At 35.4% G+C, this 16,514-nt stretch overlaps 1 protein-coding gene across 2 annotated transcripts in view; it reads left to right on the top strand.

Annotated features, from left to right (window-relative positions):
- CFAP47 (cilia and flagella associated protein 47) overlaps positions 1–16,514 on the top strand; it is a 429,253-nt gene that overhangs the window by 313,618 nt on the left and 99,121 nt on the right. For both annotated transcript variants that reach the window (XM_077144877.1, XM_077144876.1), the window contains exons 50-51: positions 6,081–6,203; positions 9,838–9,935. In XM_077144877.1, the coding sequence (XP_077000992.1) occupies positions 6,081–6,203; positions 9,838–9,935 (221 nt within the window). The remainder of the gene's footprint in view (positions 1–6,080; positions 6,204–9,837; positions 9,936–16,514) is intronic.

The raw sequence follows: 16,514 nt of genomic DNA, 5'->3' as shown, positions 1-16,514 counted from the left end.
TACATGCAAACACTATGTCTATTAAAAATTACTTTTTAATCTTTAAATAAAACACATCCTGGAAAAAAATTATTTTGGTGATGGCTTGGATGATTCATAATACGAATGTAAAATTTACCATTTATTTGTACCTTTTAATTAGCAATTTATGGCATTTGAAGTGGATTAGAATTCTCCTTATGATTATTGATTTTATTTTTTCATGTCTTTTTTTAGCTATTGAGCACCAATAGTCCCAATAAAGGAATGATCGAGCTCCTTTATTAAGAATAACTACTAATATTAACTACGTATAATTCTTCTCTAATCCTCAACAACCATTTGATGTAGGTGCTATTATTGTCACTGTTTTACAGTGGAAAAAACTGTAGTACACAGTGATGTAGCTTATTGGTGGCAGAGCTGGGATTTGAACATAGGCAGTTGGGTCCAGATTCACTGTATGATACTGTCTCTAATATTGAAAGAAATTTAGAGACCATAGTACCACAGAAAATGTTTAAATGTTATCTGATGTTTTTCCTGTTTTCTCTTTCTCTTCACTGTTCCCTTCTTAGTTTGGCAGGCAAATGCCTAAAAGCTCTGACCAGATGGTTATATATCTATATCTATATCTATATCTATATCTATATCTATATCTATATCTATATCTATATCTATATTTATGTCTATGTCTATATCTATATCTGTATCCATTTGCATTTCTGTATCTATATCTGTATATCCCTGTTTTGAAAATTCTCTAACATGGTATGGGTATATGGAGGATTTTGAACTCCACTTGTCCCCAGACCCAGGCATAAAATAGGCAAGACTGATTTCCTAGCTTGTCTCAAATAGAAAGCCAGGGAGGGTGCTATCAAAAGCTTGGTTGAAACTGAATTTGGATCTCGCTAACTAGTTCTCATCACCACTGTGGTCTTTCAGGTGTCGCTGATCTTTCCAAACAAGTATGGGATTTTATAAAGCTTTTCATGCTCTTTTATGCGACTGGAATGGTTTTTAAAAGCAGGACCTTGAGGAACTGCAGAGAGTAGCTTGTTTGCTTAGATCATGTCCTTTGGACTCTCTTATTTGCTTTTACCATCTCTACTTTCCCAGAGGCCTGTGCTGTCATGTTTCATGACAGCCCTATACACCTGCATGATATTGCCCTTGAGGGCTTTTGAGCACTAGAACTTTCCCTCTGGTCCCTGCTCCCAGAATCAGGAGACATACTAAGTCTAGCTCTAACCCCTACTCAGATTATGGGCTAGAGATAAATTAGTTCTGTTAAGAGGCCAATGGGTAATAACATAAGCTGCATGCTCTGGCTTTGCACAAGATTGTCTGTCTGACCACCAGCTCAGATTGGCCTATAGATCAACATTTGGCATACAGCTGCACGTTTGCTACATATGATTATCAGTTCTCTGAGTAGAAGTCAGTATGGAATGAAAGAAGAAATATGTCTCAAAAATAAAATTGTTTATAAAATATTAAAAATGATTTACTTTACTTAGTAGTGCAATAATAGCAATGCAAGATCACTATCAAAGAGATTTGCAAACTTGTAGTAAATGTAAATTTGGCAACTGTATATACTCTGTGAGGCTGATGAAGGGAAGACGCTCCTATGATACCAGTGTTTGCCAGGAGGCCAACATTTTACTGGTGCAAATTCATTTGTAATTCTTGACTATGTGTTGGAAACAAAGATGTCCCTGGACATAATATAGACATTCTATTCTATTGAATACAATTTTTGGTTGCTTTAGGAAAAAGACCCTAGTGACTGATGAATCTACCTGTGACATTCTGTTGATAGTCTTTAGTTTTGAATTTTGAACTATCGAAATATGTATAGCATTTTTATTAGGAATATGAAACTTGCCTCTCTGTATACAAGTGCGTGTGTGTGTGTGTGTGTGTGTGTCCAGTTTGGCCAATCAAAACCAATTTGATTATGTTGTAGGGAGTTATTGAAATGAAAATATGACTTGACAAGTGACTGTCTTCATGTTAGTTACGTAAGAATTTCAGATATACGAATTTACTGTAAACTGTTTTATTCCTACTTAAAAAAAAACTTTTCAAATTCAAAACTCCCTTCAAAGATGTTTCTTAATATGTGGGGAATTTAACAGCAATGTATTTGATGTAGTAGAATTAGAAGATCTTCCATTAATTCTGAAACTTTAAAATGTTTTGTTTTGTTTTTTAAATATTTTTTTTAACATAGAAATCTTTCCAAAAAGGTTAACAGATACTGATGAAGGGAAGGCATTTTGAAAGTTAGGTGGTGTTTCTTGTTTGTGAGCTGATGGTCCAACAGAGAGGGATAAGTTAAAAATGCAAAAGTGTGCAAAGCCCTCAGGTGGCCAGAAGTGAGCGGAATCCAGTACACAGAGGCTAGGGCTAGTCCCAGATAGAAGTGATTCAGTCATTCTTAAAACAGGAACACCACTGAATAGAGTCACAATGCAGAAAAGCTGTTTAATGTAGTGTTGAAACTCCAAAGAAGTTTGATCCTGGTAGTTTCAAGTTTCTTAGTAAAATAGAAACAAGAGGGCAGGCCACAGTGGCTCAGCAGGCAGAGCACTTGCCTGCCATGCTGGATACCTGGGTTCAATTCCTGGTGCCTGCCTATACAAAAATAAATAAATAAATAAAATTGTTTAAAAAAAAAATAGAAAAAAGATGACCAGCTGGGAATATAGGGTCCATGGAGGCATTAGAAGTTTGAGAGGAAAAGAGATGTGAAATTGTCATCTCGGAAGGTGGCAGGAAGAAGTCATTAAAATAAAATAGCAGACTTCCAGAATTAGGATTTGTGGTAATACATACTGTGCAGGTATAAAAGGATGTATGTACCCTAGAAAAGCCATATTTTAATCCTAATCCCATTTTGTAAAGACAGCCATTTCTTCTAATCCCTATTCAGTTCTGTATGCTTGAAACTTTAATTACATTATCTCCCTGAAGATGTTACTCAATCAAGAGTGGTTGTTAAACTGAATTAGGTGGAGACGTGTCTCCATGCATTCCAGGTGGGTCTTGATTAGTTTACTGGAATCCTATAAAAGAGGAAACATTTTGAAGAAAGCAAGAGATTCTGAGAGAGTAGAGAATGTTGCAGAACCACAAAGCAGAGAGTCCACCAGCCAGCGACTTTTAGATATGAAGAAGGAAAACACCTCCTAGGGAGTTTCATGAAACAGGAAACCAGGAAAGAAAGCTAGCAGATGATACTGTGTTCACCATGTACCCTTCCAGATGAGAGATAAACCCTGACCGTGTTCACCATGTGCCTTTACACTTAAGAGAGAAACCCTAAACTTCATCGGCCTTCTTGAATCAAGGTGTCTTTCCCTGGATACCTTAGAGTGGACATTTCTGTAGACTTGTTTTAATTGGAACAGTTCCATGGCCTAAAAACGGTCAACTTGCAATTTATTAAATTCACCTTTTTAAAAGCCATTGAGTTTCTGGTATATTGCATTCCAGCAGCTAGCAAAACAGAACACATGCAAAATAACTCCAGTCAATATAGTTGTGTGTTATTCTCCAGGCACATTTTGCTGCTCTAGTATAAGCAAAGGATTTTCATTCTTACAGATGAGAACAAAGAAAGGAAAGTGAGACGAGGGATTTGAAGGTGTTTCCAATGGACAGGTGATTGTGATGGGTTATGGGATTAAAACTGAGTTAGGACAATGAAGATATGAAGGGGTAATGGACAAGGAAAAAAAAATGTTAAGGGCAGTAGACGAGAAGTTCCTGTACAATAGAAAGATTGTTGAAAGAGGGATATGGAGGAAAATAGCTACATGAGGGTAGAAAGGATCTGTTTGTAATTTTAGAAGACCAAAGGTTATGACCTTGGCTGATAGGAAATCAAGAATGACATGATTATTAAAATGAGGTCAAAGAGCTGAAATTCTAAGCTCTCAGATGGAAGATTTGTGTGACAGTTGGACACCTTGGTTAATGGCAGGAACAATCAAGAAAAAAAAAGGTAAACCAAGTGCAAATTGTTCATTGAAATATAGGGCATGATCTGGAGACCAGTAAATGACTACCTTAATGATGGTAACAGGTAGCATAGTCTAATATTATGTTCTTCAAAGAAACTTGGGATTTTAAAAGAAATTGGAGTTTCCTGGTGTCTGCCCATACAAAAAAGAAAAGAAAGAAAGAAAGAAAAAGAAACAGAAGGAGAAATGGCCTGGAGGCAGCAAGGAGTAACAAGAAAAATACTTCCTCAACATCTATGCCCTGTGGGGTGCTGAGAGGACTGCAGGGAAAACCCTCCCATGGCTTTTTTTGGAAACAATTTCTAATAGTATATTCTTAATCTGATTTACTTGGTCTTTTAAATCTATAATTGATTAAAATTGTGGGTCAATGCAGTAAATTACTATCACTCATTGCAGTAGTAGCACTTATATACCATAGAAACAAAAAATGATCCAACTGTGGGAATATGCAGCTATGGCAAGGAGAAAGATAGAGGAGGTGGTAAATATGAGTTGTCATATTTTTTGTCAAATCTTTATCCTCTGGCTTGTAAAATGGAAGGAACAGCAAATATTAAATTCATAATGATAAACTGCTGTATCTAAAGACTGTGCAAAACCCAGAAAAGGCATAGTCTCTGCCCTGGGGAAATTCATGGTTTGACTCTGCGGGCTGATATCACTACATTGTATCCTGAGGAAAAGACGTGTTAAATACAGTGTGTATTTCACACTTACATCACATCTAATTCGGACTAGCAACATTTTAAGCGATCAATAGTCCTTTGTGGCTAATTGCTACTGTATGGGATAGCATGGGTCCAGGGTCACATCCTTTAGGACCATTGGTTACCCATCTAGGAGAGCCTATAATCACCTGTAAATGCATAAAACACATGTAGTAATCACCCAAACACACCAGTGAAAATATTATTATATTCACATTTCTTTTCTTAGAAGATTTCTTTCTCTGAGATATCTGTCTTTTCCAGGAGCAATGAGGCTGATGACTTCTTACTCTTTGAAACCATCCCCTAAACATGCATAATAAGAATATGAATGGAGGTGCTATTTATTGAATACTTGTCCAATGATTTGGTCTAAATGCTTTACATATATTACAATTTTTACATTCAAGATAGTTTTACATACATACACTATTATGTTTTATTCCAAGATGGTTTTACTTCTGGGCTTCTCTCCAAGGAGATCACACTTCTAAAAATTTATTTCCTTGAAATTACATAGCCATCCTTCAATTTTCTCTTTCAGAAGAGACCATTTACTTTTAAGTGAAGAGTAAGAAAATCTTGATGTTTAGTATCATTTCAAATTGTATTTAGGCAATAAAATATAGATACTACCCCAATTTGATTATGTAGAATTGGTAGGCCTCCATATGAGCTATCTGATTATGGTTCATAGCTGGAAAACATGGTTCCGTGTACAAACATTTCTTTATGGAAATCTGATATTGAGAGTTCAGGAACAATTTCTGAATTATTTCTTTAGGTATATTAGCTTCGATTTCAAAATTAATACCTATCTTGATTAAATCAATTTTATTATTAACAAAATTTCCAGATAGAGAGTGACGAGTTTTGGCACTAAATACTTTTGTAACAGAACTTTTAATTTTTTACATATCATATCCCTTAAAGAGAAAGTCACGATTGTGATATTAGCATATAATATGAAACACAATAAATATAATTTTAAAATGAGGTATTAAATACAGCATTAAAAATCATTTAGGAATAAAATAAATACAGGCACCCAAGACCAATAAGTTCTCTAAAAGCTGATGCAGTTCTGTTATTTGCCTCTTTTTTTCTTGATTATTGCAAGTAAGCTATTAAAAAAATTACCACGTTGATACAGATTTTGAAAATATTTTCTTCAACTTTCTGTTAATTTTTTTTTGCACCACCGTCAATTCTATTACGGAAATTAATACTTGGAATTTTTGCTTGATTTTGTATTTATTAGTTTCAAGCCAGTGTAACTTTAATAGCTGAAACCGACTTTTCATTTTAGAAACCTCATCCCAGACTACTTCAACTTCTTCTACCTATGTTTTAGGTGCGATTTCATTTACTGTTAAAAGCAGAGGACCAAGTGATTCTCTGGAGGAAATAGAACAAGAAGATTTTTTTCAGAAATCATTATCAGAAATGTCCCAACATTTTGATGAGGAAGACTCAGGTAAGTTTATTATTATGAAGAGTGCCATGATGAGAGACCCTCATCACCACGCGCTTTTAAATGAAATAGATACTCTACCTGCACAATACGTATCCAAATATCTCTTGCAGATATATATTTATATATTTATATTATATATATTTTATTTATTATCTCAAGATTAAGTTTATATAGCTTATTTTCCGGATTTCTACTGCTATTAACATCAGTAGACTATAATATTTCAGATTGCAGGCCTCCCCTTCTTCCATAAGTGAAAAGCTTTTTATATTTTTCTCTTACTAAATGAAAAAAATCACAGTAAGTTTCTGCTAAAATGTTAATGAATATGTCATTTTAACCACATAATATGCTTTTCTCAATTCAAGGTGTAAGAGATAATAGCAATTTACTTATATGCCAAAGGAACTAAATGCTGTTGTTTTCCTTTCCTGTATTATAACATTTTGTTTGAAAGTTGTTAAGCATCATATATTTTTAGAAGAAGTTCAAAGTTAAATAATTTGATGGAGAGCTGGAACAGTCAGGGCAGGTTTCCTGGAAATGTGTGAATGAGTTGACTTTTAATTGGGCGAGAAGCTTGGATATAAAAGATATTAGAGAAGAGTGGTTCTCAGGGGTAAAGTTGTGGAGACAAAAAGGTAGACCAAAAAAAAATTATTTTTCTCAAAAACATGCATGGGTGAAAGAGTGATATGTAGGTATCAAACAAAATACTGCAACAGCAAATTGGCTTTGAGATAAAAAGAATCATTTCTTTTATGCAGCCATAAAGATTAAGCAATAGCACTAAAAATAGAAATCATTTCAGAGACAGGCTTTGGATGACTGTCTTGAAAAAGGAGATAGAAAGAGGGGATTGATTCAAAAAGCCATAATGTTTGTATCTTGGCGAATACAAAACTAATGTTGTTATATGCCAAAATAGAAAGTTAAAAGAAGAAACATAGCCTGGGAAATTATAATGCTTAGTACAGTTTTGTACTTTCTTATTTTGATGTGACAGCAAGTCATCTACCTGTCAACATCCAGTAGTCAATTGAATCTTCAGAGCTGAGACTAGGTGAAAAAATAATAAAATGGTTTGTAAATGTTTAGGTTTTCTTTAGTCAGTCTTCCCAGTCACAGGGACTCTTTCTTTACTTCCCCTGTGAGTTCATTGTGAGTTAAAGCATTAAGAAGAACTTCAACTTGTATGAGACCAAAGGATGCTTGATCTTGGGGCTTGTCCTTATGAAACTTATTTCTGCAAGGGGAAGCTCAGCCTATGATTATGCTTAAGAGTTACCCACAGAGAACCTTTTCTGTTGCTCAGATGTGGCCTCTCTCTCTAAGCCTACTCAGCGGGTGAACTCACTGCCCTCCCCCACATGGGACATGACTCCCAGGGGTATAAATCTCCCTGGCAACATAGGACATGACTCTTGGGGATGAGCCTGGCCCGTTATCATGGGATTAAGAAAGTCTTCTTGACCAAAAAGGAAAGAGAAATGAAACAAAATAAAGTTTCGGTGGCTGAAAGAGTTCAGATAGAGTCCAGAGGTCTTTCTCGAGGTTATTCTTAGGTAGTGGTAGTATATAGATATCTCTTTTCAGTTGCTGGTATTTGGAGTAGTTAGAAGAAAATAGCTGAAACTGTTGAATTGTAATCAACAGCCTTGATTCTTGAAGATGATTGAATAATTATTGAGCTTTTAAGGTGTGAATGTGTCAGTGTGAAAATCTTGTGACTGACACTCCCTTTATCCAGAGTATGGATGGATAAGCAAGAAAAAAAAAGACAAAAAATAAACAATTGGGAGGTATGGGGGTTATGGAATGTTTGGGGTGTTCTTTTTTACTTTTATTTTTATTCTTATTTCTATGGTTTTTGAAGTAATGAAAATGTTCAAAAATCTACTGTAATGGTGAATGCGTAGCTTTATGATATTACTGTGAACCACCAGTTCTACACTTTAGATGATTATATCTTAATAAAAAAATCATTGAAGGGAAAAAAAAAAGCATTAGGAAGAAAGACACAGTTAAAATTTGCATGAACTACCTAAAAGAGGAAACACTTTTCATTTTAAGAACTTTGGTTTATTTTTAGAGAAGGCATATTTAAACATCATAAAAGGATTTGAAATGCTTTCATGGAATTGATGGAGCACCGATATAATCACAAGCAGAGATTGCCTGAATAATTTAACGTCAGTATAAATTTGGTAACATTATTCTCTGCTACTTAATGGTTTAAGAGAATTAGCTGGTGTCTGTAAAATAAATAAGCACAGGAAGCAATGCAAAATGTGGAGATAAGTTTACCCTGAAGAATTCCTCACAAGTATTTGGACTCAGAACGCACCTAAACCCTCTTACCAGAGGGAAGAGAGAGGGGCATTCTCCTCTCTTTGTCCCTCTCACTAACTGATTGCTTTCAATGTTTGAATTATTCTCAGACCCAGCAATCCTGTAAGTTTTTTCCTGATACCTAATTTATTAGAGTAGAATGGAATGCAATATGATATAGAACAATACAATATGGTACCGAATCGTGCAGTACAGTGATGTAAGATATAATGCAAGATAATGTAATTCAACATGGCACAACACGGTGCAACACACAACACAATACATTGCAAAACAATACACACTAGAGATTTTCAGAAGATGGGTGCTTTGATATTTTTTCCAGTCTGGGCCTCTTATTTCATAGATAAGGAAACGGAGGCCCAGAGAGTTTAATGACTTACCTAAGTAAGTTGATCAAACATAGCAGTTCTAGAAATATGCTTAAAATGGCATACTTATATGAATATGCATATGGATTATTGAAACTGGAGGACATCTTAAAACAGGAGATCTGTTCATCTTAAAACAGTGAACTACCTTAACACTGGAGAATAAAAGAAAATCAAAATGCCAAGTTGAATAGATGAGGAACAATAGAGAGAAAGGCCTTGGATCTGATGCCAATACAAACCCTGCACTCAGGGCCTTTGTAGTTGAGCAGAGTTCAGGTTTCAGAGTTGGAGAATATGGCTGTGGACATAACCAGAGATAAAAATACCTACTTTTTACGATATTGGGTACAGGCGTAAACATGATTTCCTCACTCATTAGCTGACTAAGAACCAGCTTCCCTTAGCCTAAATTGATAGGATCCTTTACCATACTCCCAAAGCACCTGAAGTCTCCTTGTTCCTGACTTTTTCCTTAAACTATATTCTTATGGTACTCGAAAGACACCATTGTAAATTGGAAACATGTATTTGGACATTTCTATCTTCAAATTTGTGACTTTTTTGTAAACTATGAAAACCGATTCATTAATTCTTTTGAAACATCAATCCGTAACTTAAAAATAAAACATTCTGAAGTTTTAATGGAGAACTTGATATTTAGTTATGGGGGCGAGCAGAAGTGCAGTGAGATTTGCAGGTTTTTACAGTGTCTTCTCAAGGTTTTGCAGGATGTGGCCTCTCTTTTTGCTCACAGACTGTTGAAATCAGCTTCTCAACCTCCCTTTGCCCCTCTTGACAAATGAGTCTGGTAAATTGGTCTCATACATGATTTGTTCCAGTTTCACAAATGTGTGTATTAAATATACTATTCTGAAGCCTATATTAAGGAGTCCTGTTTTTTCTTTCAGATGATGGTCTTAACAATTTAAAAATCTGGTATTGTCTTGAGATCAATAGTTCTCCTGCATCACCCATAAGCATCATTGAAATGACATGTTTTGCACTGGTAAGAGCCCATGAAATGTTCATAGACTCTGTCTTTTTGCAAACAGAGCTTTTGAAGTACACTTAAATTGCTATCCCTAAAAAAAGTCCATATGAAATGAATATGTAAGATAAATTATTTATATCCTAGCAATTTTACTTTTAAATCTTATGGCAAATATCTTTGAGTAATGTTGTATGCTGCAGGGACTGCACTGACTAGCATTCTACCAGAGTGCAAGAGTTTACTTTACCAGAGCAAGCTCAAATTAGCCTAAATACTTGTGCTCAAGCACATGATAAAAGCAGGATGGAGCTCTCTTGACTCATCTCAGTTTTAATTCTTTCACTTGGAAATATGCATTTGAGGCATAGATTTGGGGCTTTAAGTAATAGGGACTAACAATAGAGTTGTCTTGCGTGAATTATTAAAGTGTTAGCAAATTCATGCCCAGGATTATTTAATAAAGGCAAATATTGATGACCTCGGAATAAATGAATCATGGCAACAATTTTAATTGCTACAACTAATGTTTTCATTAGATTTAAGTTCCTTGTTGATAATGTGCAAATATTTTAATTGATAGAGAGGTAAGTATGTTATTTGTGAATATTTAAATATTCAGACAGAGAGCACCCAAAAGGCATTAAAGGATGAGAATAATACTCATTTAATTTTTGCATACTATGATTCTTCCTTTCATTTTTATTTCTTGAATATTTCATGACTATCTCTATGTCCTCCATCAGGAGGTTGCTCAGTGACCTAATAGAATATGTATTTAGGAAGAAGAACTCTAATTGCCCTTCACAAATGTGAACAAATATTCCTCGACAAAGAATTGTGATACTTATCTATTTGCAGATTAGGAGATTTCTTTCTGAAATGCCTTTTTATATATACATAAAGAAGAGGAAATTGATCATTTTTCTTATCCTTGCTAAGACAGAATTCAGATCCTACTGTAGAAATAAAAAACAGTAAATGAGAATAAGCAAATGCTATTTATTCAGATTGTTACGGTAAGGGAGTCAGCCACCATCACTTGCATTCAGCAGAGACTGAAAGGCAGGTAGAAGAGTGGGAAGCTTTAGAGCAGAAAAAAGAGAAAACTTCAGATATGCCCTGACTGGAGGCTGCTGGCATGGGGAAACTGGAGGTGGGCTAACTAGAAGTAGGGCATCTTATGTAATTGTATAGGAAGGTGTATTTTGGGTTGATTTAACAGTTGGTTTCCTAGACCGATTCTTGTTGCTAGTGGTTTGGCTTCCTGGAGCAGTTGCTGCAGATAGTGTTTAGTTCCTGGACTGTGTGCTGCAGATAGTAGATCTGGGTTCTTATTTTATATATGGTCTGGCCATTGCCCATTTGAATATTCAGCATCTCCTATTGCTTCTTTTCAGTGGGTTTCATATTGGGATATAGTTTTCAACTCTGAATTAGTGGAGCAGATTGCATTTTTTTTTTTTTTACATACAATTTTTTACAGATTTCCCAGTCAGGGTTCTTAGTTGAGAACAATAGAAACAAACTCTTGTTAAGTTTAATCAGGAAGGAATTTGTTGGAGAAATAGCCAGAAGATCTCAGAGTAGACCTGAAAGCCAGCAATCCCCACAAGGAAAACAAGGTTTCTTTAAATGATTCACAGCTATTATCCCTCAGCTGAGAAGTGTAAAAATAACGTAACATTCCTGAAATAAGAAAACTTTAGACGAGACATTTAAGTTATGCCTCCTGATGAGAATTCCCCTTAGTCCATGAGCACCATTATCAGAAGTTTGTCCATATAATACCAGCCCACCCCACCATAGTTCACTGTTTTCTTCTATCACCGTTCATAGTACAGCTACTATATTTCATTTAAATTACTATGCAAACTTTGTGGTTTCCAAGTTGACAGATTTCTTTTGGAGGATACTATTGGATACATACATGTCCTCCCATCGTAAGTCTACAGAATGTGATCCTATCCCCCTCTACTCTTGCCTGTCTCTCAATCCATAGCCCATCTGAGCCATCCCTTCTTGATAACAGAACCTTGACTTTCTTCAAATATATTTTGTCTGGGTGACTTAACATGGCTAGGATGAATCTAGTTTATTCTAACTCCAAATGCAATTTTATTCCCTTTGCTATTGTTTAGTTTAGGAATGGGTGTGTAGTATAACACTGATAGGTCAGTTCTGGACTATGGATAATGTGTGAGGCCTTCATGCCTGGAGTAGCTGCAGCCCTTTTGAGACCAAAAGGGTATAGCCAACATCCTGAGGATGGTAGAACAGAAAATTGCAAAGTAACTGATTATTTGATGCTGTCAACTGTTGATAGCAACTGTTAGCAGGCCACTTGCAATTCTACTTTACATCATAATATTCAATCTCCAACTTTCTGAAATATGTGTAGTTCTCTTGGTATAGCAATGACTTTTGTTCTGTCAACACAGCTTGTCTTTCCTATTTTCCTATCACTTTGTTTTGTGATTCCTTGACCCTCTCTTGACTGTTTCAGTGGTGGACATGTGACCACAGCTAAGCCAACAAGTGTCATTTCCTGGGATTTTCAGTAACGAATACAAAAAATATTTATCAGTTCCTGTTTCTTTATGGATGTGAAATATTGGAGCTGTTGACCATCATACTCTATTTATACCCTGTGAAGAAAGTGAACTGATTTCAGAAAAAGTTACGTTAAAGTAGAGGCAGGGAGGGAATAGCAGGTGATTTGAGGGAAAGAGAAAGGGAGGAAGGGAGACAGAGACTCAAGAGGGAGAAAAGGAAAGAGAAAGAGATAGAGAAAAAAAACAATATAAAGGAATACATATGGGAGACAGTATCCTGTATGCCTTTGGTTTTCTGGTTCCAGGTTTTCCTGATGCCCAAACATCACCCTGTGCTTCTCTTGGTAGGGTTATGCAGTTATTTCTTCTGTTAGAGAAATTATGCTAATACCCTTCCAATAATTTCTTTTTTGTGTGGAAGCTGGTCTGAGTGTGCTGCTTGTAAACAAAAGAACCAAAACTTAGCCAATGTCAATACACCCATCAGCAACAGGTCCATACCTTACATCTTAGTGTGAGTCATTTTTCTCTTTCTTTAGGAGGTGGTTTTATTAGTTTTGTTGAGGAGGAAGTAATAACTGTTTTCTGATCTTGTGCCTGAACTTTGGGGAAGTCTTAATTAGAATAATAATTTGTCTCTTTTTCCCTGAATGCTGGCTGTTGAAACTAGATGATCTTTCAGGTCCAGAATCTGTCATTTCAAATTTAAAGCTTTGCATACAATTTCATTTATCTTTCTGGGAACCCAACATTTTAAATAAAACAAATATAATTCAAAAAGCAACTTTTCAGAGCCATTAAAAATGATTTTAGCTGCCTATATTTAAGTAATTTCCAAAAAGTCCAGAAATAACAGAATTAACATATGTGAACTTATTTTTCATCCTTTGTTTTGGTATCATGATAAATTCTTAAATATCAAATACAAAGTGTCAGGTTGCCACTACTAAACCATAAATCTGCATTATTAAATTAATCACTGTTTAAAATGCCCTTTATCAATTTCCTCATAGAACAGATTTTTTAAAATTTTGAACTTCTGGTCCAAGAAATAGTAAAAAAGAAAAAATTTGCAGAGTTTCTTGTCTATAAAGTTATTATTTACTTGCCTGATTTCTGGTAAATCTCTATCGAGTCGTATAAAATAGTTAAAATAATATGAACAGTTTTATATACTCTATTATTACAAAGTCTTTCTACCTTTGCCTCCTCTTATTAATGCAGCTGAAGAATAATGTACTGTATTTGTAATTGGATTAATTCATGCAAGTCCCAACATGTCCCATGAAATTTGGGGAAATACCCACTCATCATATCAAGAATTACTGCATACTGATTTTTTTAAGGCTTCTTGACTGTGTTTGAGCACTGTTCTCTGTACTAGTGACAAATGCTATCCATGATAACTTACTAAAATGGAATTTCGGAATAAGAATTTCAATATTTTACACACACACACACACACACAATGACAATAAGTACCTTATCTTAAGCAAGGGAGTACTCTCTAAGAATTCACTCCTGCAATTAGATGTTTTTCCATTTGTAACTGTTTTTTGTAGTTTTTTTTTTTCTTCAAGATTATGAGACATCTCTGAATAAGGATGAATAAGCCTTTTCATGGATTTCTGGCTTTTTCATTATCTCCCCACCCAACATCATCCCCAAACTGTCATTAACAATCCACCTTGATCGCACATCTGTATTCTGTGACTCATCAGATGGTGGAGAATTGGAGATAAGAAGGTGAGGCATAGCTTCAGGGGATAGGAGTGTGAGGCATAACTTCAGATGACACTGTGGCATGTATATGGCAGTGGCAGAGGAAATGAATGGTGTTTCTACTTTACATCTGCTTATCTCATTCCTCTAGGTTTTGAACTACTGGGACTGACTTTCCATTTTAGGAAAATTACCGAGATGGATTGTAGTTATCATTTCCTCTGAATTATATGGTACTTTTCAAAACACCTTTTGTTGCAGTTTGTTTATTGCTTTGGTAACATTTTCAAACGGAATAAAATTAAAATTGAAAAATTCTTCGATAATAGACCTTAGTTAAATTAATTTTATTGTGTACTGTAGATCTTAGAAATGGTCCTTTTATAATGAATTTGTGATTATCTTCTGAGAGACAATAAGCGGAAAAATATTTCCTGCTACTGCATATTGAATTTCCATTGACTCAATTAATTTCTTTATGGACAAAAGCATAATCTTTTTTTTCTTTTATTCTGAACCAGTGCGATCTGGAAGTAATGAATGTTTCAGCTCACTCATTGAGTGACATTTTTCCTGCTCATAGAAGATGCAAACCAGCAACCAAATAAAGTTCCCCTTTAACATAATGCCTTTCTTCTATCTGAAGCTGCTCTCTTTGACCAATAATTTATAAGCAAGAGGGTAACCTCACTTAACTTGAGATTTTTAGATCCCTCGTGAGTCACATTTTCACAAGGTTGCTTAATTTTTTTAATTAAAAGGTGCGATCTTCTAGAATTCCAAACACGTTAATAGTAATAATCTTACATTAATAGTAAGATTAAAATAAAAATGATGAAACCCTTATAAATTTGTATTTTTATTCTATCAACAAATATTTATTAAGCATCTCTGACATACCTGGTACTGTTCTTGCTGGTGAGAAAAGAGGTATGAACAATATAAATAAGACCTCTGAGCACATGTATCTAATTATTATGGGGCTACACAGAAAACAAACAACTAATTGGGATGGTATTTTTAATAAGGAGTTTTTCCTGTTGTCTTGGATTTTCAAATAAGTTCACAATCCTGAGAACCATTGGCAATTCTATCTTCATGTAATAAAAGTTATTGCTATGTTATTTATTTAGGACATGCTAAATGTAATAGTCAGGGTATGTCCAGCTGCAATAAAAATAAGCCCCTGATTTTCAATGTCTTAACACAATAATAGTTTTTCATAATTGTAACAGTTTGATGCATTTGCTTGGTGGTTTGTGGATGGTGTATTCAGTGTTATGACTCAAGAAGCCAGGCTCCTTCGACCTTGTGAATCCATCATCCTTTAAAAACTCAGAAACCTCTGCATACAATTTGAGGAAAAAGAGAGAGGGAATTTCCAGTAGCTTCATAATCACCCTGACATGGGAGTGACACATTACTTCTGCTTACGTGCTAATGGAGGGAACTAGTCACATGGGAAAACCTGATGCAAGGAATTCTGGGAAATATGGTCTCTTATTGGACAACTACTGCCAAATGTCATCTCTGTACTATGAAGAGGAAACACAGATTTCTGGTGGACAGCTGATGTTTCTGCTATACCAAAGGAGGCCAAAAACCTTTAGCCTATCACCCACTTCCAGCTCATATATGAGTTGGCCAGAAATGATCAGAAAGAAGGGGTTCCTTGCAAGAGGAAAGTATCAACATAACAGGGAAAACTACATTTTCTCTCTTCCCTTTCCATGCACCAAAATCCAAATGAACATTCTTAGCTTCAGTTGAACTGTTCAAAGAGAGTGGGTATCTTTTATAAAGAGAGGAAATTTGATAGCTTAGTGCCCGCTGGCTTTTTCTGAGTTCCTGCCAACCATGAAGGAACGCGAAGGAAGGAAAAACAGCTAGGGCAGGAGCAAGATGGACTTCTGAGGCTGGGCTTCGTGGAAGAAGACTGAGCTTGGGTAATCTTGAGAGACCTGGCCTAAAGAGGGTGAGAAGACTTCTAGGGTAAGAAGATCCTAGGAGACTGTGTATAAGGTAATGCAAGAAAGAGTAAGAAAGAACGTGGTAGCTGGAGAAGGTCAAAGAGCACCAATTAAGTAAATGACCTTGGTCCTTTAACCTTTTATCCCATCTATGTCCTGTAACACCAGAAGATCCTTATCCACAGAGCTATTAGAGGGATAAGGAGAAAAAGAGCAGGCTCCATATACCTTCATCACAAGCAGCCAGAGGAATTTCTAAATAAACCTGAGGGTAAGGACAGATGACTGGGAGAGGAGATCAAGGAAAGCATTCAATTGGATATGAGATGAAAGAGTTGATTTATTTCAAA

The sequence above is a fragment of the Tamandua tetradactyla genome, chromosome X (assembly GCF_023851605.1).
Source record: "Tamandua tetradactyla isolate mTamTet1 chromosome X, mTamTet1.pri, whole genome shotgun sequence".
Lineage (NCBI taxonomy): Eukaryota > Metazoa > Chordata > Mammalia > Pilosa > Myrmecophagidae > Tamandua > Tamandua tetradactyla.
This window is presented reverse-complemented; position numbering and strand designations above follow the sequence as displayed.